This window comes from Maylandia zebra, linkage group LG20 (genome assembly GCF_041146795.1).
Source record: "Maylandia zebra isolate NMK-2024a linkage group LG20, Mzebra_GT3a, whole genome shotgun sequence".
Lineage (NCBI taxonomy): Eukaryota > Metazoa > Chordata > Actinopteri > Cichliformes > Cichlidae > Maylandia > Maylandia zebra.
In genome coordinates, this window is record NC_135186.1 from 34,432,840 (window position 1) to 34,457,260 (window position 24,421).

Genomic DNA, 24,421 nt, shown 5'->3' on the forward strand with positions numbered 1-24,421 from the left:
AACAAGTCACTGTAACTGTTCTTTAACCAGTTAAATGATCAAAAATCTTTATATTTGTCAAGCTCTGCAAAAGGTGAATACCTTACTAGGTATTTAAAAAATGTGAGTAACTCAAAATTTTGAGATACTAAACTTAAATTTTGGCATATGGCTAGCATTAAATAAATGAATAATAAAATAAATAAGTAATAATGGTAAAAAAAAAAATACATTTAAATTAAAAAGTGCTGGAAACAAGCTTCCATTCCTGAGTTTAGGCAAATAATCGATTTTAAGTAATCTAAAAATATCAAAGTTACAAGGCTTGTTTAAAAAGATCTATGGTAGCAATAAGAATGAAAAACGATCATTTCCTACAGAGAGAGCGTGGGGCGCTTGAGCCATTTTAGTTTTAATCTGAAGGTACACCGGAAGTGATGCCGTTTGTGTTGAGGCTAATCTGACGAGAATGGAAGCGTTGAGGAGGCGTGTGGTTCCAAACAGGAAGAAACTGGGAAAACACGCATTAAATACGATATCCTCGGACACAGCCTACTAACAGCCTGGGGCAGATGGTACAAACTACTTTTTCTCCATGCCGGAGGCCTGTGGACCGTTCCTGGTGTACTCCTTTTAGATCTGTCCCGCAGTCGGAGGGGCTGTTTGGGGGGGGCTGACGCACCAGCAGAAGCGCAGGAAGGCGGGGGGCTGTCATAGCAGCAGGCTAGGCTAGGCTAGGCTAGGCTAAGCCTGGCTAAGCTAACCTAAGCGCTGCAGCCCGGAGAAACCTTGAACTTGTGTAAACTTTGTGGAGTACAACACCGGAAGTAGCATCACCGGAGTGGTTAAACGACAACCACGGACTCCACAGATGAGACAAATATACACAGACGTCTATTATTTTTATAGTTTTTTTTTTTCCTAAAAAGTGTTAGCCTGGCAGCGGACTTATAGCCAGTTAGCTGTTGAACACATCCAGGCTCTGGCAGAGGGACGTGAGCGGGAGAAAATCGCCTCAGTTTGCCCCATGCACATCCGCAGAATGGATCTAATTTGCGTTGTTAACCAGTGAAAAGCTATTGGACGCTAACTAACACAGTGGATGTTAATTAATCACTGAGGTATCAGCGGATGAAGATTGTTTTTTGACACATAAGAGGGACTTTTTTTCTGTTTTGTCATATCGGTTTTTGTGATAACTTCTGCTTTCCGTTAGTGTGGTTATCATGGAGGTAGGGGAGCCTGGCAGCGGCAGCTCGGAGCGGTTACATAACGCCAGCAGGCCGGTAGAGAAGCTGCTGAACGTCGCCTCCTCTTCAGCCTCCTCAGCCTGGCTCTGACAGCTGTAAACCCCCTCCAGCGCATACACACACACACACACACACTAACAGACTCACAGACGCACAAACAAACACAGACAGACTGACAGCAGGACAGCAGCATGGAGGTGGTGTGAGGCATCTGGGAGATAGAAAACAGCAACGAGAAGGATCGTTTTGCTGAAGATGGAGTCCAACCCACTGATTAACGGTGAGAAATACTGCTGCAGGATACAGTTGCGTGCGTGTGTGTACCGCAGTCCTGCGTGTGTTTCTGTGCACTTTGGAGGGAAGAAGCAGCAGCTTTGCAACAGGTGTGTGGAAGCTGCTGTGGCCTGCAGCTGGGTTGGACCTGAATTGTTTTCATGCTGCTGCAGGCGTGTACAAACTTGCAGCCTGAGAGAGAAAATCCACACTAAATGCTCTTTAACTATTCACAGTAGGGGGGCAGAAAGTCACTGCAGGGGGGATGGTGTGTGTTTATATGTTTACTGTTGCTACAGCACTAATACCTGTTTATGATTTGGAGCAGAGCACACTACTAGAGATTAATACAGGGGTTATGAAAATGACAGTTTCTGCTTTATTTTATCAATTCATATGAACATAAATGGAAATGCAGCATGCTAAAAAAACCCATTGTCAATCAGTAACTTCTGAGATGGTATTGCATAGTGAATCGAAATCTATTTGTACGTCTCTGCAGTTTTAATTACATCTTTTTTGAAAAGATCAACACCACTGGTTGAAATACAGTTCCAAACCATGACAGAGTCTCCACAGTGTTTTACAGGTGGCTGTAGACACTGTTGTAGCTTTCTCCTGACCTCCTTCATACATACTGATGATGATTTGACTCAGAAATATCAAATTTGGATTAATTGCTCAATTAGACCCTTTGTCAGTGATTTTCACTTGAGTTCTTGTGTAATTTTCATACATCAACCTTTCCTTTTCCATTCCCTTTCACTGCTTTCTTGACTGCCACCCTTCCACTGAGATCATTGCTGAAACTTCAGTGATCTCTCAGGTCCTGTGTCAGGTTTTTGCTGGATTTGTTTTAAGGACGTGACTTTCAGATGCTGTCTGTCTGATGTAAACAGTTTCTTAGTTCTGCGAGTTTTTCTTTTGTCCTTAACTTGTCCACTTTCTTAGATTTTTCAAGGACATGCTGCACACCATTGCGAGATATAATGCAAGTGCTTGGCAATGTGGTCGAGCAAAAATACTACAGTATGCACTACAGTTTTACAGTACTGTGCAAAATGGAACAACGTTGTGATGATACTGATTGGTTTTGGGCTGCAATTGAGGTTATCGATTGCTTCCATGTGTTCTGCTTTTGCTAGTTGGCACCAGAAATACCTGTTGGCTAAATGAATGATTTTTGTTTTATAATGTACAACGGCAGTATCTATTCGTTCAAAAATGACACAACTTCATTGACCACTAGCCAGAGCAAAAGCCCTGACACATAGCTGTGGCCCATCTGTCTGATCTGACCCATTTTTCCAATCCGATGCCAACTTTCTGGCTGTGAGTGTGTGATACAGCATACCTGTTATCAGCATTAAATTAATAAACCGTGTGTAACCTTGGCTACGTTCACTTTGCAGGTCTTAATGCTCAATTCCGATTTTTTGATCAAATCCGATTTTTTTGTCTGCTTGTTCACACTACGAATAAAATGCGACAGCAAACGTGCTCTAGTGTGAACGCTCAAAGCGGCCCGCATGAGCAAAAGATGTCACACACAACGCGCTCTGTTTAGACCCAGACCAAACAATATTGTTTGACTGATGGCCCTTAATATAAAGACTTCGGATTTTACGTTTCCCAATTTTTGCTTTAAGTTATTTTGTTATTTACATAATAATGTAAATAACCTAATAATGATCCTTATTGCTGTTTTAGGGATAGTTGCAGATTTCTGTCAGAATCTGCAGATTATACAGTACAAATAAAATGTTAACGTTGTCTTCCCAACAGTTTCACTGACATCTACTCTGGATGGCCACGATGTCTTCTCCAGCGCTGATAATTAGCATCTGTCTTGTGTCAGTGACGTAAAAGACGGATTTAATGCGACATGACTATTCAAACAGCAGTCGCTTTCTAAAACATCAGATATGTATCGGATTCAGTACCACATATGACAGTGACCCAGGTCGGATTTGAAAATATCGGATTTGTGCCGTTCACACTGTCACACCATGATCGGATATGGGTCGCATAGGGTCAAAAAATTCGGATTTGATGTGCCACAGCCGCTCTATCACGTGACACATACTGCTCCGACGGGCTAAGGTTATGAGCTGAGTAGGGCTGCCACGATTAGTCAACTAGTCACGATTACGTCAACTATCAAAATCGTCGACGACTGGTTTAATCGTCGACGCGTTGTTTGAAGCTTTGTAAGATCACAAAAGACGCAGGAATAAGTAGCATGATTTAAGAGTGCAATAACGGACTGAAACAGAAGATGGCAGCACTGCATGTACAAGGATGCCAGCTGCCGTTAAACCCTGAAGAAGAAGAAGCAGTGTCCCAGAATTCATATCGCAGCCCAGCTCAGTTTCCAACAATGGCGGCAGCTAGTTAGTTTTAATATTACTCTTATTATTCTTTCTGGGTCACAAAATAAATGTTTAGCATATTTTCAGGCGAGAATGTAGCTGTGTAAACCTCAAATATCTTCTCAGTTTATCAAGACATTAGGGCTGCTCAATTAATCGAATTTTAATCACGATTACGATCTGGGCTTTCAACGATCATTAAAAATGACTGAGCCGATTATTAGCCCCTCCCTCATTTATCCGCGACACCTTAAAGGCCGGTCCGTGAAAATATTGTCGGGCATAAACCGGTCCGTGGCGCAAAAAAGGTTGAGACCGCTGATTAAGAGGACCCGAGGGAAGCTCGGAAAGCTAAGCAGAAGTTATTTGGAGAGGAGAGTGACTGCCGTTGGTTGAAAAGAGAGGTAAAAAAAAAAAAAAAAAACTTCAGTGGTGTTGCACACTATTTTATATTATTTTTTAAAGTCATTATTCAATACATTGTTATTGTTAACCCTTTAAAGCCGGTCAGAGCAGCACGCTCCGTTTTGTGTAACTATTTTTAAATCCCTGTAGAACCTGAACCGTGTAAGCTAGCGCAATAATTTGTTTTGCATATGAAACTTACATCTTATGTCATCAGCTTGTCCTCGGTCACGGTTTCCTTCCACATAAATTGCATAAAAAGCGCTTGCAGGAACAAAAACATAATATTCCAGAAACACGCTTTGCCGATCCGATCAGCTGTTCGTAACACTTCGCACATTGAAACAGAAGTCACCGCTAACTATCACATGTCCGCCATTTCCTGCCCGAAACCGGAAGTGATGTCATTTTCGCGGAAAATGTAGTTTTTTTTTACTTGTAGGCCTTAAAAGCCTATACTGGTCATGTTTGACTTTTCTGAATAGTTTCTGGGATGCTTAGAACTCGAATTGCACTGCTGGAAATCATTTATTTTGATGCACCTGCTGTTTTCTTTGCAAATTTGCATCATAGGATTGTTTTTGTTTTTCCTGCAGTATATAAAAATTGCTGTATCTCCAAAATAAAACTATGAAGACACTCAAAATTAATTTCCTGTTGTTGTAAACTATTTTTTGCAACTTTTTTGTATTTAAAGTTTTGAGGGATAAACCTCTTAAATTTCTCCAAGTAGAAATATATGTTAAAAAACAAAAACGATTTTCAATTTTTTTTGTAGTTTATTGCACTTTTTTGCAATTAATGTAGTTACTATGGACTTAATGCATACATATTATTAAAATATGGGCTATAACAGTTGTATAGCAACTTGAAATGCTCCCACAAATGGCACTACAACATGTAAAAAAATAATATAAGCTCTGGCGGACTTGGTTCTATGGTAGGTCTTAAAGGGTTAAATAAATATCGTCAAATAATCGAGATCTCAATTTCAGTGAAAATAATCGTGATTATCATTTTAGCCATAATCGAGCAGCCCTACAAGACACCACATATTTTCAAAAGCGCTCCGACGTTTTCGGAGACATCTGTTACCCACCAGCTCGATAGCTAGCCGGGGGCTAGGCTCACTAGAGCCGTGAGAACACCGGACTCCCGGCAAATCGTTTTCAAACCCACTGCCGTCTTTCGCTTTCACTTAGATACCTTAAAACTGTTATTGTTTGGCTTTTTCAGTATTTTATTAGTTCCTGAGTAAATCGGTTTGGCTGAGATTAAAGTTATAGTTTTTACACAGCTGAATAAACGTCAAGGAGACAGCTGATTATCAGAAGTGTGAGATGCTCGAGAATATACTGCGGTGTCCTGTTATATTTTAGATAGCAAGGAGTTTATTAAACTTCACTGAAACAATCTGCAAATGTCATTAAAATTTAATAACCCATCAACTTGTCTTTATTTTTAGTTAGCACTTACCTTAAACACTTAAAGCTGTAAGCTAATGATAGTTATATAAGAGCAGATGCTGCTGGTGCAATAAGCTGTACGTTTTACGTTCAATGGATGCATGATCTGATTAGTCGACTAATCGCAAAAATAATCGGTGACTAGTCGACTATCAAAATAATCGTTTGTGGCAGCCCTAGAGCTGAGTTACGCCATGTTGCAAGTTTTGTGAGGTGCTTTTGTGATATTTAATGGATCGGATTACATTTTTCATTACTCTCCGATATCCGATCCAGTAATTTAGGTCAGTATCGGACCAATACTGATACGTAATATCTGATCGGTTCATCTCTAGTAAAAAGTAAGGTTTTGTTTTGTTTGGGGGGGTGTTGCAAACATAGGTTTTGCCCCCTGCTGGCCAATAGAGCGAATGCAGGTTTAGGGCACAGACTGCAGTAAAGATCCAAGCGCTCTGGGCCTGTGTGGTTTATGAAGTGTGGCGTCTGCTTGAATTTCACTGTAAAAACTGTCATTAACACAGCCCTATCACAGACATGATGCCTACTGTTATCATGGAGACAGTGTCAGGTCTGTGATGTAATATCACCTGCTGCCATGGCAACACTGACTCATTCTGATGTGTGTTGAGCGATGCTGTGAGATGTGACATGTTTCTGGTATGATGCGTGCTGATGAGGAGTCACAGCGCTGTCAGCTGTGCTATCGGGACCATCGTGTGGTTGGATTCCACGTCATTTCAAGGCTGAAGGTCCCTCTCACAAACATCCTGTTTTTGCTTTGACTTTATTCTGAAAGTTTTGACCAGAAGTGGTGATTTGTATCTTCTGAGCTTTCAGGATGTTCGTCTTCAGTTCTTTATCTGCTGTGTCAGTCTGTGTTTTTGGAGGAAAGTACATGTTCACTGCCATGTTCCAGACACCTCTTGACTTTGTTGACTCTGAAATAAGAGAATCTTTGGGTTATCTGTTCAAGAAAAGAGCTGATTTTAAACTGTGAGCCACTTGCCAGGTTCAGAGCATCTGCGAATCTAACCTGCCTGCTTGGCAGGTTAGATTCGGACTCCTCCCCTTCCTGCTGCTCTTGAAGGGGCTATCTGATACTCTTTTCATTTCCTCTTAAATAGAATCGGTGTCAAAGCTCGTATTGAAGTGCATTAATGCTGTATTATATTAAACACAGTCAAAGTTTCAACATAATGAAGGCAGCGTATATACGAGGACATATATGTGCACCAAAAGAGCTTCAGACTGCCCAAACACCCAGTTTCAGAGAGTTTATTTCTACTCTTAGGTCTAAAGATTAAGATGGCCTTAATCATCAGGCGACTAAAATGACCAAGTGGGTGTCATTTATTACCCCATTGCATTTCATACAGGAATATATACTGTTTCCTTTATCTATGACAGATGACGAACATATTCTAATGAAACTAAATCATATTTCTATTATCTTGTTTTGTTTTTTTGGCATCACAGTTTCCATACTTTATGCCATACTTGGCTGGTTTAGAAGAGATGTGAAAACTCAGAAAGTGGCCAACTGTTCACCCACACAGAGATCAATAGCAGTGATATAGTATTTGAGTAACTGGGCTACAGACACAGTCCAAATATCCCTAAAAGCAGCCTGTCTGTCGGCTCTGGCTCATCGGTTGTCGAACCACAAGCACTTCAGGGGCATCTCTGAATCTCGACTTAGAGAGACGACCTAAAATGACCTGTTTCAGTCAGGGGAAGAACTGAGGGGCTGCACCACGGCTCAGTATAAGATTTATGAAGGTTGTTTTGAACTGTGAGTCATGCAGAGCTACTGTCAGAATGGATTCCTGTTTAATTGGCATTGAGGAATTAGCCACAAAACGATTTTCAGAAAAGCCGACAGTGTTAGAAAAAGAGGTGTCGGTAATGTATCTTAAACTGCCATTGTTTTAAATCGTGATTTCAATTTTAAATCCATTAATCAATCAGGCTTTTTATCCGACCAAAAGGTAACAAAATATTGTTTAATTTCCTTTGATATTATAAATCATTGACAAATTAATCTTTTATATTTTTAAGCTGCACAATCAGACAAAGTTTGATTGAAGACTAGTTTCCTTTAGTAAAACCAGACACTTTCCCCTGTAACCAGAACAGTATGTTGAGATCTGACTGACAAACTGATGTCAGGAAGCAGAGAAACCACAGTGCAACAGGACGTGGTTTCTGGGAACAAACCAGTGGTTCGACTCAGTCTGTGTTTGGGTTTTTCTGTTTTCCTCTCAGCGTTTGTCCTGTGGGAACTTCAGAAAAGTCTGCGTATTCAGAATATGGATTAAGACAGAGCAAAGCTGTCATACCGGTGAACACTCTGGCATCTAGATGTGTAATAGTTTATTTTCTGAACTTGTGAACGTGTTCATTATAAAACTACGGCTGCAACTGATGTTGACTCTGGCATTTCGTTTTTCAGTTGCTCAAGTATCTTGGCTGTAGTAGAATTAAGATTACTAAAATATCAGCCAGTTTAAGTATAAAAAGCAAGGGTACCAAAAACTGAAAATGCACTAAATAAAAACAAGTAGTAGCTAAACTGAGCTTCAATTGCTGAAAATTCCTTTTTCAAAACAAAAAAAGAGCAGAACTGGAGCTGAAGATCATCAAAATGAAGAAGTGCTGAAATAAATGCTGTACAAGAGAAAAAGAGCAGAAATTAGCTCAGCAGGCAGTTTCTGATTGGTGGCAGTTTGTAAACACCCCTATCACACAAATGTGGACACGCATGTCCCCACACAGCAATGTTTGCACATAAGGACACACACACACTGTGATACACACCTGTTCTCTGTGTTTCTATGCCAATCAGTCTGAACCAGTGTCTTTTATACAGTCACTGGTCTGAATCTGCTGAATTTAAATCCACCTTTCAGGAGCAGCTTGTGTCTGCATCCTTAAGTCATTTTTATGCTCACTGCATCCTTTGTGTCTCAGGTGTCACATGACGATTTTCACATCACATCCTGTGTTGTGAGAGACAATCTTTGTAGCGCGTTGGTCAGTCAGTCACCTCTTCATTTTTGTAACTTGGAGCATTGATCTGCAGCTGTCGCAAAAATCCTACACGAAGCTCAGACTCGTGCAAATACACAGAGTGAGATGTTGTAATCGGTTTGAGAACTGAGTCTTAGGCTACGTTGACTCTGCAGGTCTTCGTGCTCTATTCAGATTTTTTGATCAAATCTGATTTTTTGTCTGCTTCTTCACACTACAAATAAAATGTGACAGCAAACGCGCTCTAGTGTGAACCCTCAAAACAGCCCGCATGCGCAAAAGAAGACGTCACACACAACGCGCACAGCATTGTGTGACTGATGGCCCTTAATATAAAGACTTGTTTCGGACTTTACGTTTCCCAATTTTGCTTTAAGTTATAAAGTTATTTTGTTATTTACATTTGGCCTAATAATGATCATGATTGCTGTTTTAGAGGAGCGGTGCTTCAAAGGATAGTTGCAGATTTCTGTCAGAATCTGCAGATTATACAGTACAAAGAAAATGTTCACGTTTCTCCAACGTTGTCTTCCCAACAGTTTCACTGGATGGCCAGGAAGCGTTTGCGATGTCTTCTCGGGCGCTTCTCCGGTGCTGATAATTGGCGTCTGTCTTGTGTCGGTGACATAAAAGACGGATTTAATGCGACATGACCATCAAACAGCAGTTGCTTTCTAAAACATCGGATATGCATCGGATTCAGTACCACATATGAAAGTGACCCAGATCGGATTTGAAAATATCGGATTTGTGCCGTTCACACTGTCACACCATGATCGGATATGGGTCGCATAGGGTCAAAAACATCGGATTTGATGCGCTTTCGCCTGCAGTGTGAACGTAGCCTAAGTTTCTAGTTTTTCTTTTATAAATTTTAAAATGTCACTGTTTGAAAACCATCCATCCATGATGCAGGGCTTTTGAAAACCATAAAAGATATAACAAAACTAGTAATACCTTAATGGTGTTGGGACCGGTTTAAAGTTTTTTCTCTAGCTCAAAGTATGCGGAACTAGTTACGTTTCAAAGTAGGGTGGGTTTAAAGAGGATTAGAAGATTTTTCCATTTCATTCAAACCAACAAATAAAACTCATAAAAAGAACGGTTTCCGTAGCACAAAGTATACAGAAGTAGTTAAGTGCCAAAAAAGTGCAGAGGGTTTTAGTTATGTGAAATGCTTAAACAGCATTCACATTATTTATTTACAGGGATTGATGGAACAGAAGATCAGGCAGCTGGGGGGAGGAAGAAGCTTTTATAAAGGTTAAATAAATGCGCTGCACTGTCAGCAGAGAGGTGCACGAGTCGCTCGGCTCCGGCTCTTATTTTTTAACTCATCAGATGCAGTTTCTTTTTCAGAAACCAGAATTTCTAATGGGATTCCCACCGTCTGCGGCGGTGGTTGTTATGGTCAGCTCACAGTGTGAGGGCAATCTGACTCGTCTCTGTGCCACGCTGAAACCTGCGCGCAGAGATTAGCTGCTGCATTCATTAATTCGCGCAGCGCCCTTGTATCTGGCGTAATCGTCGTCATGTGTTTGTGTGAATTTTCCTGCAGAGATCAGGTTCACGGTTTTGCTCTGCTGTTCCTGCACAAGGTAAACAGCACACCAAGAATTCTGCTGAAGCCTCTGCTCTATCATTACTGAGCAGCAGTGGTGGAAGATAATAAAGTGTATTTACCCAGGTACTGCTTTTGTGGTGCTTTTATTTCCCTTTTGTCTGCAGCTATAGCGTTGTTTGAAGAGCAAAGGCTTTTCCTTTTTTAACCTCTCAAAGAAAAAGTAAACCGTTCTGCTCTGCTGGTTAAAACTTGTTTCTGTTGACGTCTCTGCAGTTCTTCACATTCACTTACATTCTTTTTGTTCTGATTTATTGAGTTTGACTGTGCCTAATTATGTGCACTTGCACTAGCGAACAGTAACAGTCTGGAACGGTGTTTGATTTGGATCTGATGCTCGCTCCCAAACTTGATTACCTGGTTTATCCAGTTCTTCTTTGTTTACTATGTGGCATGCCAGCAGTGGTTTGTGGGTTGCTGGGAGGGAGGGCTCACATAGTATGGAAGAAGCTTACAGCTTATGATCATTTGGATGCTTTTCAGTTTTCATGCATTTGTTTGTCACATTTTATTGTACAAAGTTAGGAAATCTGTGTTTAAGTGGAGCCACATGTTTCCGTATGTGTAAAGAATGAATCCCAGCCGCCTCCTCATAGTAATTGATACAGATCATTCATTTTATCATGGGTGTTGGCTCAGTACTGGGAAAAGTTGGATCAGTGTCTTTAACTTGCACGGTGCAATAAGTTTCATGTACATTTGCTTGAATTATTTATTTAGATAAATATTCATTTAAAGGTTCTGCTCTTTAAATATTTTAATAGTCCAGTATAGAATAAATTAGACCATAATGCAGAGTCTTTACTCTGGGACTGGAGTGCAGCTCCACAGTGACGCACCGCAGCAAGCTCGGGAAGATGGAGCCCAGTCTAGAGGAGTCAGAGCTAGTTAGCAGTAACTGGACTTTCAAAATAAGAGCGAGGGGATTAGCTAGTGATAAGCTGAACATGGATGGTGGCGTCCCCTTGGATGCATAAAAAAATACACATCCAAGAAAAAAATTTTAGATATTTAATATATTTGGGTGGGTTATCCCGTCCAGGGTCAGGTCACGCTGTGTGCTGATTGGTGATTCTGTGAATCCTGTGATTGTGCTGAAGGTCAAGGTCACATTTGTCACTTCACGTAATAACCTGTGAATCAAGATGGCCAGATGAGCTACTGCGCCTGCTTTCAAAATGTGGACATGTATATTATCGCACTCTGACCACATCACATCCCTCTCTCACAGCGGTGACCATCCCACTATAGAGGTCAGCTTTTTATTGCTGCCAACAACAAATAACTGTAAACAAACTGTAAATACTGCTAAAAACCAATAATAATCTTCAGCGTTATCATTAACATTAATAAGGGCTTCACATCCTCCTCCGAGTATCCCTGGTCCTCCGTGTGTCAGATTCATGCTGACACCACAGTGGCTGTACTGAGTGCCTGTGAGCTGATGTCAGCAGTGAACCCTCCTCATTGCTCTGTTTTTCTCTCCTCACCCTTGGTTACCATTGATGAAAGGTCTCACCATGGCGATGGTTTCCAAGGTGTTCGATAGGTTAGTTGTGTACCAGGTCAGCCAATGGTAATGAGGTTCATTTCCATGGCTGACAGGCATCTCCCTCTGTGTAATCTGTTTAATGTTGACCTTCTCAGAGGAGTCTCTCTCTGGCTTCTGCTGGAGAGTACTCATTCTCTTAAATCCCCTGACTGTGTGATTGTGTCTGACAGTCAGAAAGTATTACACTCCGAGGCTTTAAGCAAGTTTCAGCTTTAAAATGACTTATTATTTCCTCGTAAAACTGTGGCAGATTATTTTTCTGTTGTGATTTTATACCGTAAACTGATGTTTGTTTCAGGTGAGCTGGCCCACCTGTGCTCTCACCTGTCATTCATTACTCTGATGACCTGTTTGGTTTCCTGCAGCAGTTTTACGCTGAGCTTTATGCTGGATTTCTGACTGGAAACCATAGTCTCCATTATTTTAATCAGTCTTAAGTAATTGATTTAATAAACATGATTCTTCTTCAAAAATTGACAGATGAAAAATTGGGCACAGAAAGGAGCGGTGTGATATGCTGGCTAATCTGTAAGCGAGTTGAAGCCAGTGTAGCAGATGGTTTTGAATGTAAAGCACATCTCCCAGGATTGATCGCCGTTTCCTTCTGGGTTGCATCCTCCACTTGGGATGCAGACGGAGCCAACAAGGTGTTCGGGGGGCAGCAGACTGCGTAGCAGCCGTGCAGACGGTGACACTTGTGCTCCTCGTCTTTTTTATTATTTTTATTTTTTTGTTTGTTTGTTTTTGTAGGCTTGCATGTGGCGCGCCTGGGAATGCCCGGGAGTGTAGATGTAAAGCAAAGTTTTGCCTCACATGTCTCCTTCAAATACAGTTGCTGAAGTGTTTTTAGAATATTTTGAAATCTTAAATATTTATTCCTGCCAGCCAGTGAAAGAACTCCTTTCTTCCAAAGTATAACTAATAGCTGGATTTAAGTGGCATTTAAGTGGTTATTCAGCTGCCCATAAATGACTATAATAAGCATGGTCTTTATTTTTGAAACAATCCTCAACTGTCTGTCCGTGTCCTCAGCGATGGACCCGTCCATCACGCTGTGGCAGTTCCTGCTTCATCTGTTGGAGGACCAGCGGCAGCGTCACCTGATCTCCTGGACAAGTGAGGACGGCGAGTTCAAGCTGCTAGACGCCGAGGAGGTGGCCCGCCTGTGGGGGCTCCGCAAGAACAAGCACAACATGAACTACGACAAACTGAGCCGGGCACTGAGATACTACTACGACAAGGTACTGCTGATAATACTACTGTTACTGCAGCAAAACGAGTACTACGTTACCTCCAGGTCGGCAGGCTCACCATTTTTTCCCCCTCTTTCAGAATATCATAAAGAAGGTGAGCGGCCAGAAGTTTGTCTATAAGTTTGTAAGTCAGCCTGACCCCTCCCTCCCCGATGGGATACGCAGTATAGAGGAGGGCCAGAGGAGGGACGTCAGCGACTCAAACAACCAATCAAAAAGCCTTGGGGGCGTGGCACCAACTTGTCCGACAAAGGGCTTGCCCCAGGTACGTCCACACTTCCTTTGTTTCCTACAGGGTGTTATGAATAATTGGCTGATTGCTTTTTTTCTTTCTTTGCGTCTGTCTGCGTGGATCACCAGCGCTCGTCACCCAGCAGCTCCCAGAAGAGCTCCAGAAACGACTACATGAAGTCCGGCCTCTACTCCACCTTCACCATCCAATCCCTGCAGGCCTCACCCAATCCACGGCCAATCAAATCAGAGCTCCTCCTGCAACAAGAGCCTGTCCCCAAAGTTGATCGCACACCGAGAGAGGTAAAAAGAGTTAAATGTTACCCCCTGACCCCTCTGTGCACTTCATAATAATAATAATAATAATTCAGCGCAGCTGCTGGACTTTGTGTTTCACACTGCTTGAGGTTGTGCAGCTAACATTTTTTTGTTATTTAATTCCTGTGATTTATGCGGGTTGTGAAAGGATTTGCTTTTTTTTTTTTTTTGCAAACGTATTTATTTTACCAGAGGAGGACCTAGTCACAGTTAATAAGTGACCTGCTTCTGAAGTTGATCCAGAGTCACATCACAGCAAAATTGAACAGAAAAACGAGGTGCTGTTCATAGGAAATATTAGACACTTGTTTTCACATCACTGTCTTTGTACATTTAAGCAGTGAAAATTTAATCTTGTTGGGCTCCTAATGCCAGTCTATGCACAAATAGATGGTAAATGGCCTGTATTTGTATAGCGCTTTACTTAGTCAACGACCAGGACAGAGAGAGCAGGGGGTCGAACCGGCAACCTTCCGATTACAAGACAAACTGCCAACTCTTGAGCCACGATCGCCTCACAGCGCTTGAGCCCCATAGATAGATGGGGCTGGTTGTGTCTTCAATGACATTTGGTTAGAGTCTTTGTCAAATCAGTGTATTCTTCTTGTTATCGTTAACTTCACCCATCTTGAGGGTCGTAGTCATTATAAGTTGATTAGGAGTAAAAGCAATATTTAGCTTTTTCTCCTGTTAATGTATTATTTATTTTTTAAACGCTTTTTTTTCTTATTTATTTTTCTATTTTTCAAATGGATCTCTAATACACTTTTTCTTCCTGACCCTTGCGCTGCCGTGCCATGTCTATGTCTGTGCCATATGACGAACACACGCATGTGCACATGCACTATTTGTGGCAGTCAGCTGCTCTAACTCCGGGCCGTTTTTGGCGTGTCCTCCTCCTCAGGTGTGTGTGTTACCGGAGTCTAAATCCTCTCCGTCCGTGGGGAGCGCTGCGGACTCTGTTCTCCAGGTGATCGTCACTCAGACGTCTCCCTGTCCGACCCCGGCTCTCAGCCCACAGATACCAGCCAACTCCAATGGCCAATCACAGGTCAGTAAAAAGTCACGCCTGGTACTTGGTTACTTGGCTGAGAACACCTAAAGCTGGACATACACTGTGCGATTAGAAGTTCGTAGGTCACGACGCAGGGTCTCACACTATACGGCCTGATGCTCTGATATGGCCTGATGCTCACGCTGTGCGTCCATAACATGAAGGTTATAACAGAAAATCTGTCGCTCGCTCTCTCTCTCTCTGTCTTTCACACACACACACACACACACACACACACACACACACACACACAGGCTGCGGTGACGCCCTCACGACGGCCGACAGGATTTCAAACAGGTTTGATTTTCTTACGACCAAACGATTGATGATCGGGAGCTGGTCGTGAGGTGTTTATCGCTTCTCGTTACCTCACGTATACTACACGAGGCACGATACACGATGAAGGCGAAATTCGGGCCGATCACCAAAACGGTCGCACGACTAAAAAAATCTGCTCAAAATGAGCCAAAAATAGCACAGTGTGTGCCCAGCATTAGATGACTTTATGAGATATCTCTGCTCTCAGTGACATCGTACAGATCCAAGAGTAGAAAAAACTACTTTAAACGAAGCCTGTTTTTGACTCACAGGGGTTACTTGTACGTCTACTGAAGTCATTATTTGCACCTTTGTCAGTATTCAGTATGAACATCCACCACTGGAACGTTATAAATATGATGGAAAATAACATCGTTCTCGTCTCTGGTTGACATTCCCAGAATCCTCCTGCTGCTCCGCTGAGCGACCCTCCCCAGATTTATCTCACCAACATGGGGGACCCGTCTGCCCTCATCACTCTCGGAGGGGGCACGGTGAGCCCCGTCCCCCCTCCTCATGTCTCAATGGGCACACAGGGCCCACAGCAGGAGGATTGTGGGGGCCTTACCAACCCCACCAACTTCCCCTCTCACCACCCGCATGCTGCTCCTCATCAGTCTCACCCTGCCCCTGTGTTCGTTATTATCAACCCACCTCCCAATCAGCAGCAGCAACAGGTGCCGATGACGACTGCTGCTCCTCCTCCCTCTGTCGCTCTTCCTCCCACCGCCCGTCCTCCACCCATCGTCATCAAGGAGGAGAATCTGCCGTCAGAGCAGGAGCTGCTGGAGATGGTGACACTGGATGGGAAACGGGTGGAGGAGGTAAGAGGAGGAGGAAATTCTGGGTTTTTAATAAAAGTTTAACAGAAACATGGTGCTAAGGTGGTGCCCTGTGCTCTTCCATCCAGGTTCCTCAGCTGATCTGTGACTCGGGAGAGCCAGAGCCTCCCCCCACCATTGTGGAAAGCCCGCCCCCGCCCTGCATTGATGCCGGGGTTGGAGTTCAGCAGCCAGCAGAGGAGGAGAGGACAGAGGGTGAGGGCCAGGACACGCTAACAGGTGACAGGAAAGCATTTTAGATGATCTCCCTGATTGAGGAAAGGGTTTTTCTTCCCTCTCTGGGTGGAGCCCACCGAGACCGCCTTTTTATGTCTATTCCCATAATTCATTAGATTTCATTCCTGCGATTTGTTTCCTTCAGATCCAGTCATCCCCCCGGTGACGACGTCCTTGCCGGTGACCTCTCCAGCAGCTTCATCCTCGGACGCCGTTCCTCCGAAACAAAAGAAGCCACGAGGCCTGGAGCTACCCTCCTCTCCCTCCCTGCCCCCCGGCCTCTCCCTCGATAAGGTCTGCAACACTGCTGGTCACTTTACTAAACATCACATGTAAAAGTTCAGATGTGCTTTACAAACATAAAAAAAATATTTAAAACAGAAAGTCAGGAAGACTATGGCTGCTATGGGTTGCTATGACATAAAATCAAATGTCATAGCAACCGGCGGGATAAGTGACTGGTCAAAACAGTTACAGTCACCTTTTCACCTCTGCTTTGATACCAGGCTCATCATCTAGCTGTGAATCCCTCAAAGACATTTTCTCATATAGTCATGTTTTAACATTGGAAAAATGCAGGTTTTGGTTGTGAAATGGAGAAACATCACTATGTGTGCTATGTAACAACTTGAACGTTAGACATTTATCAGATAAATTGAAGTTTCCAGAATCCTTTGAGTCTGTGATATGAGTCTCACAGCACTTAAATAAAACGTCCAGGACGAAAAGCTTTTAGCTTTTTCTCTTAAAGCTTTTAGCCGCTCTGGATGTGTTCGTTTTCTTTTCTTTAAACATCAGCAGCACATACTGCAAATGTAAATGACTATAAGACAACTTCAGAATACAACAAGATTAGGTGTAACCACAAATTTATAACATATATCCTGCTAACAAAGAGTAAAAGTCCATATATATTTTATTGTACACATTGTAATATATATTTTTAAAGTGGCAGTGGATCTACTACAAATGACAACGAATAACAGGAATATGCAGAGACTACTGTTAAGACAGTAACAAAAATTAATTGCCAGTCATGCAGAAGTCCGTGGCCACCCCCACAGAGGCTCATTTTAACTCTGTAAAAACCCAGATATTTCCACTTCTGCATAAATAATCACTTTAAATATCTTTTATTGATTTAGGTTTTATTAAAAGGATCTTAAATAGGGACACAGCTGGGCAGTTATTTCTGTCAAAAGCAAAGCGACATCAGCAGAAAGATGTCGATGCTGTTAACAAAGTATGAAACAGTCGGAACATGCACTCCTTTCCACACGGCAGGAAACGACACTGCCAGCCTGCCCACTGGCACTGACCGACTCTTCTTCACAGCTTTTGGACTCGAGTGTCGTTTGCTGTGTGGAGTCTGTGCGCTGACTCTGCAGGAGGAAAGGATGGCACCAGAGTCAGGGAGCGATAGGACACGCCCACACAAAGCAGGCCTGCTACGCCCAGAACGTGTTGTTTAACAAACAAATAATTTAAGTAGAGAGTTTAGTCCTCGGTGATCGTTTTAAAGAGCTCTAAAGTCTTGAATATTGTAGTAAAGCTGTGTAAGTTTTCGGGTTGCCAAAAATGTTTTTATCCAGGAAAACCCTGAAGATATTTTGTGTGCTGCGTCCTCGAGTCCTTATCATGAGCGCACCAAGATGAATGTGACACGTAAACAAAAATCTTCTCCACAGTCCATGATTCATAAGTTTAATCATTCTGCAGTCTGTTTGTTAGCTCTGTGACACACTTCTAATCGACTGATAGGTTTGCTGAAATCTCACAGCGTGTAGGCGCTTTCACCCTGAACTCTAACTCCGTGTGAGCCTTGGCAGTCACAAGATTAAATAAAAATCCAAAAACACATCAGAGCTTTTAACATATGTATTTATTTTCTCCAAACTATGGGATTATAGGGATTTATATATATTGTGTATATGTGCAAGTGTATGAGTGAATGATCGTGCTGTGTTTAGAGGTAAACGTGTGCTGTTGCTTCCTGTTCCTTCTGCAGGTGAATGCAGCAGTTAACAGTTTATTGGCTCCTGGATCAGCGACCAACACGCTCACCCCGACTGTCATCACCTCCCACGCTCTGGTAAACACTCGCTTGTCTATGTGTGGCACACGTGTCTTTATTCATATAGGCGTCTGTTCGCAACTTGGAGGATTGTGTCGTTCTAGCAGCGATCCTCTTTGCATCGCTGCTGCTGACAACAAGTTGACACGAAACACTTTCCTCTACAGCACCACAGACCTTGAATTCCCTGGAACGTCACTTATCTGTTGTTTTGTCTATAGCTGTTTGTTTAAATTATCTTTATTTCAAATCACGTAACACACAGCAGACTGTGAGAGTTTAGTGTAGAAAACTTCGCTCTCGCTCTGCAGGCCTACTTGTTGTTCCTAGAGTATTTAAAAGTAGAACAAGAGGCAGAGCCTTCAGTTTTCAGGCCCCTCTTCTATGGAACCAGCTTCCAGTTTGGATTCAGGAGACAGACACTATAAGCATAAAGTTAGGGCTGGACCAGGTGACCCTGAATCCTTCCTTAGTTATGCTGCAATAGACGTAGGCTGCCAGGGATTCCCATGATGCATTGAGTGTTTCTTCTTCAGTCACCTTTCTCACTCACTATGTGTTTATACACCTCTCTGCATTTAATTGTAAGTTATTATTAACCTCTGTCTCTCTTCCACTGCTTGTCTTTATCCTGTCTTCCTTCTCTCACCCCAACCGGTCGCAGCAGGCGGGGCGCCCCTCCCTGAGCCTGGTTGTGCTGGAGGTTTCTTCCTGTTAAAAGGGAGTTTTTCCTTCCCACTGTCGCCAAAGCGCTTGCTCATAGGTGGCAAGCCTATGAGCAAGCCTGTCCATCAGCTAAAAGGATGGTACATTGAATTCAAACATTTTCATTAAGAACTTGTTCTTGTTCACTCTAAAACAAATTTAGAGTATATGCACATATGAAGACTTTCAAGTTTAAGTTTAACTGGCTGAGATCAGATTGAGCTCTGGTTTAGTCCATTGTTCAGTTAACCTTCATCTGAAATGCTGCATTGATATTGAAGCTTGTTTTGATGAGTCATTCTTCCTGTTTTTGATTTGTTCTGCAGTGTCAGGAGTTCTTGAATTAAAGCTTCTTCTTTTTTTTTCTTTTTTTTAACATTTTCTGTCTTTAAATGTGTCATCTGCATTTGTAGAGCGGCTGATAGGAACAAACTGCATTCCTTCCACAGAAAGGAATAAAGACGGATTTCACTGTTAGATACTCTGACTTGTTGATGTAAACAGAACTGAATCTGGTTGGGACGTCCACACAGGAAGTTGAATCATTTGTCAATTGTTTTTCCTTGAAATGTTCGTTCCTGTCAAACACTCTTGGATGTTTCTGTCCATTTATCCTTCCAGACTCCGGTCCTGTTGACGCCCAGCCCTCTTCCCTCCACCATCCACTTCTGGAGCACGCTCAGTCCCATCGCTCCTCGATCGCCAGCTAAACTTTCCTTCCAGGTAATAAATACACTGAGCCCACTGCATGCAGTTCCAACATCCTGAAACACAAATCCACAAACAAATGGACGATAACAAGTGCGACAAAATTCACTTCAGTACCAAAACTCCTTCACAGTAAAATCCTTTAATCAGCTGGAAACATGTGCAGGAACTAAAAGACAATATTGTTTTGGTGAAAGAGAAAAGAATCAGTCTGCAGGTGAAGTTTGTGGTGAAAACTGAAAGAAAAAAGTGTTCAGAGCTGGTTCTCACAATAAGATACTCGTCTTTTAAAATATAATCTGTCGGTTGTTCATTTGCAGAGCTCACACTGAACCTTACCTTACAGCCACATAATGCTTTGGTCTTTGTCTGTATGCAGGTTTGGTAAATGAAACCACAGCTTCAGTTTCACAGAAAATTCACACGTTTGTGCAGCAAGTTTGCAGTTCTGCTTGTCGCTTCACGCACGCCGTCATGCACACTGGTTCACGTTCAATACATCAGCAGCTGTTAGTTGGGAAGTTTAGACACTTAGATGCTCATTTACACCAGAAGTGAAATCCTACTGCCTGTGGTGATCCGCTTCATTCCTTCTGCAACAATTCATGTCTCAGTCTGCGCTGAAAAGATCATTTTAGAGGCCGTCTGTCATCATTATCGTCCCTTTATCTCTGTGTGCATGTTTTCTGTTGAGTTTGTCATTAAATAAGTTTTCACCGAAATATTTTTCTGCAGCCAAGTTTTAAACAAATATAAACATAAAAGCAGAAAAATTCTCTTATTTCCCTAAGGCTGTGTTTTCACAGCCCGGCGTAGAAATGAGTGGTTAAAAGCATAAACTGTATAAAAGATGGACGTAGCCACCATCATGTCACCCTTTGGTTTTGGGTTCTGCAGCAAGCTGCAGCTACAGACTGTATGGATGCATCACACACAGACACCGGCTAATTAGTGCAACAAAACAGAACCACAAACTTCTTGCAGGAGCCGTACTGTAGAATACAGGGAGTGCAGAATTATTAGGCAAGTTGTATTTTTGAGGAATAATGTTATTATTGAACAACAACCATGTTCTCAATGAAGCAAAAAAAACTCATTAATATCAAAGCTGAATGTTTTTGGAAGTAGTTTTTAGTTTGTTTTTAGTTTTAGCTATTTTAGGGGGATATCTGTGTGTGCAGGTGACTATTACTGTGCATAATTATTAGGCAACTTGACAAAAAACAAATATATACCCATTTCAATTATTTATTTTTACCAGTGAAACCAATATAACATCTCCACATTCACAAATATACATTTCTGACATTCAAAAACAAAAACAAATCAGCGACCAATATAGCCACCTTTCTTTGCAAGGACACTCAAAAGCCTGCCATCCATGGATTCTGTCAGTGTTTTGATCTGTTCACCATCAACATTGCGTGCAGCAGCAACCACAGCCTCCCAGACACTGTTCAGAGAGGTGTACTGTTTTCCCTCCTTGTAAATCTCACATTTGATGATGGACCACAGGTTCTCAATGGGGTTCAGATCAGGTGAACAAGGTGGCCATGTCATTAGTTTTTCTTCTTTTATACCCTTTCTTGCCAGCCACGCTGTGGAGTACTTGGACGCGTGTGATGGAGCATTGTCCTGCATGAAAATCATGTTTTTCTTGAAGGATGCAGACTTCTTCCTGTACCACTGCTTGAAGAAGGTGTCTTCCAGAAACTGGCAGTAGGACTGGGAGTTGAGCTTGACTCCATCCTCAATCCGAAAAGGCCCCACAAGCTCATCTTTGATGATACCAGCCCAAACCAGTACTCCACCTCCACCTTGCTGGCGTCTGAGTGGGACTGGAGCTCTCTGCCCTTTACCAATCCAGCCACGGGCCCATCCATCTGGCCCATCAAGACTCACTCTCATTTCATCAGTCCATAAAACCTTAGAAAAACCAGTCTTGAGATATTTCTTGGCCCAGTCTTGACGTTTCAGCTTGTGTGTCTTGTTCAGTGGTGGTCGTCTTTCAGCCTTTCTTACCTTGGCCATGTCTCTGAGTATTGCACACCTTGTGCTTTTGGGCACTCCAGTGATGTTGCAGCTCTGAAATATGGCCAAACTGGTGGCAAGTGGCATCTTGGCAGCTGCACGCTTGACTTTTCTCAGTTCATGGGCAGTTATTTTGCGCCTTGGTTTTTCCACACGCTTCTTGCGACCCTGTTGACTATTTTGAATGAAACGCTTGATTGTTCGATGATCACGCTTCAGAAGCTTTGCAATTTTGAGACTGCTGCATCCCTCTGCAAGATATCTCACTATTTTTGACTTTTCTGAGCCTGTCAAGTCCTTCTTTTGACCCATTTTGCCAAAGGAAAGGACGTTGCCTAATAATTATGCACACCTGATATAGGGTGTTGATGTCATTAGACCACACCCCTTCTCATTACAGAGATGCACATCACCTAATATGCTTAATTGGTAGTAGGCTTTCGAGCCTATACAGCTTGGAGTAAGACAACATGCATGAAGAGGATGATGTGGACAAAATACTCATTTGCCTAATAATTCTGCACTCCCTGTAGAAAGCCTTTATCGCCATTGTACATAAGACATATCCAAGATTTGGTGAAATATTCTGTACAGTGCAAAAACATTGAAGTAGAAAAATGAGAGAAAACAATGAAAGCTTATAAAACTATGTAAAGAATAAAGGCTGCTATAAAGAAAACACACACACACATATTAAGGATTCACCATTCACTGTTGAACTTCACATTAGTTGCTAAATAATCATTTGTTTTGTTTATTTATACGAGCTCAAATTTGTGATAGCTCAAGGGAAAAAACTGAGTTTGTTTTACCCGGCGCTTGGTGCACCTGTGCTGCAGGGCAGGAGGTTGAACAGTTAGATGTCCAAGGTGAAAAGGGTCTTAAATTATTTTCCTCGCCCCGCTGAGACACCAAGATCTGGAGATGTCCTCCAGGGAGGGCAATGTGCAGCCGGTGGTTCTCTGGGAAGTGTTGATGGACGTCTGCACTGAGCAGGTCCCACACTGTGATGCATTCACTGCCTGTTCAGTTGTTATGAAGGTGGAAAATATTCATAGAGGCCCAAAAGGGATTTTGCACCAGGCTGTAAACATGCCTTTTAATGCTGTAAAGTTGTGCATTTTAACATGGGAGTCTGTGCGTTAACACACTTTCAGAACGAGTAAGTCAACTGTATGAAGCAACAACTGTCGCTCGCTCATGAAAACTGACTCGCCTTCAATTTACTGAGCGATAAAATGACACGATGAAGCATCAGCGTAGCATCAGTCATATGTTCAGTGGAGACTCTGTAGCATGGTGTCCGGCCACACTGGCTTTATGTAGTGAAATTAGAAGACGATTTATGGATGACCATCATTGATGGGAGGCCCTTGTCTTTACTTATTTGGCATTGAAGAGGAAAGCATCATCACAGAATCACCAAAGTATAAAAACTGGTTTTCAGGACACAAGCTCCTCTACCACAAGCACACACACACACACACACACACACACGGCTACTGTGCACTGCGGGTACCTGAATCTGATCCAGGGTGCCTGCACGCACACACATACACACACGCAAACACACACATATACTATGTGAGGACTCGTATTGACGTCAGCCTTAATCTGAATATAGTTCTAAACATGAATCCTAAATCCAGGTGTAAACCCTTTAAACCTGAAGGTCTCAATCAAAGTGAGGAGGGGCGTCCTCGCATGATCTAAGATACACACAAGTCCCCACATTGATAGATGAACGAGAATACACAGAGCTGGTTTGTGTGTCTGCAGGTTTCTGGCCCAGCTTGAAGTCCGTCTGTTATCTGTTATTAAAGGTTCAGTTCACTCAGTGCATAAACAACAGCACATTCTGAGTCTTCTCTCTGACGGAGTCGTAATAATGATTATAATGCACTAAAATACACTGCACATTATCTCGTTACAATGGGACCTGTCAGGATGTGGGTTATATTAGACAGCCGTTGAACAGGGAGCGCTTGAAGCTGATGTGTTGGAGGCAGGAAGGATGGGCGGTGCGAGGATCTAGGCCAAAAAATGTTTTAAAAAGAAGAGGGAAAAGCTTCAAACGTTAAATATTTTTTAATGTTTGCATGCCTGTGTGCACAGTTGGGTAGTTTAAGCATTTATTTGTCTATAACTAGTATCATTAAGTCATTTCGTCCTGTGTTCTGAAACAAAGGTGTTAAGTTTTCTCTGCTGTTTGTATCGTGACGCTGTGATACTTTGTCGCCTCCTTGTGGTGCAGCTAAAAACTGCAGGCTGTGAAAACCCTGCAGCTTCTCAGTAACATCTTTCATGACCTGCTAGAAAAAGCTGTGTTTTAACCCATTTTAACTCTTCAGTAACGGAAAAAGTGTTCAGCTGGTTTTTTACATTGTAAGATGAGGATTTGGGCTACAAGTGTGAAGAAACCAAAAGGAGAGTTTTTAAGCGTTCTGTGTCCGAGCGGAAATGTTCAAATATGAAAGATTTTCCACCATGTGCTCACCAGACCTCAGTGATCTAGTGAGACTATAAATAAATATCTGTTATTTAAACAGGTTGCCTCTTTATCGAGACAGACCAGTGTACAAGGGCAAAGTGTGCAGTTTTAGAGCAGGCAGAGGTACAGGTAACCCTTGAGGCCTGAGATTATGAGTACTACATTAAAAATGTAAGTAAAGAACAGGTAAACCAGGCAGGCTTAAATCATAGTAAGTACCCCTGAGTCCTGG

The 24,421-nt window shown here is 42.4% G+C and overlaps 1 protein-coding gene across 4 annotated transcripts in view; it reads left to right on the forward strand.

Annotated features, from left to right (window-relative positions):
- The first annotated feature begins 438 nt into the window (after positions 1-438).
- elk1 (ETS transcription factor ELK1) overlaps positions 439-24,421 on the forward strand; it is a 37,989-nt gene continuing 14,006 nt past the window's right edge. For 3 of the 4 annotated variants that reach the window (XR_001341563.3, XR_191642.4, XR_191641.4), the window contains exons 1-10: positions 439-1,509; positions 12,981-13,189; positions 13,281-13,466; positions 13,562-13,735; positions 14,655-14,801; positions 15,524-15,946; positions 16,033-16,183; positions 16,326-16,474; positions 18,189-18,272; positions 19,581-19,682. Coding sequence is in view for 1 of the 4 variants with exons in the window: in XM_004568178.4 (XP_004568235.2) it covers positions 1,485-1,509; positions 12,981-13,189; positions 13,281-13,466; positions 13,562-13,735; positions 14,655-14,801; positions 15,524-15,946; positions 16,033-16,183; positions 16,326-16,474; positions 18,189-18,272; positions 19,581-19,682 (1,650 nt within the window). In the remaining 3 variants the exon portion in view is untranslated. The remainder of the gene's footprint in view (positions 1,510-12,980; positions 13,190-13,280; positions 13,467-13,561; positions 13,736-14,654; positions 14,802-15,523; positions 15,947-16,032; positions 16,184-16,325; positions 16,475-18,188; positions 18,273-19,580; positions 19,683-24,421) is intronic. The other variant, XM_004568178.4, reaches the window with a different exon arrangement.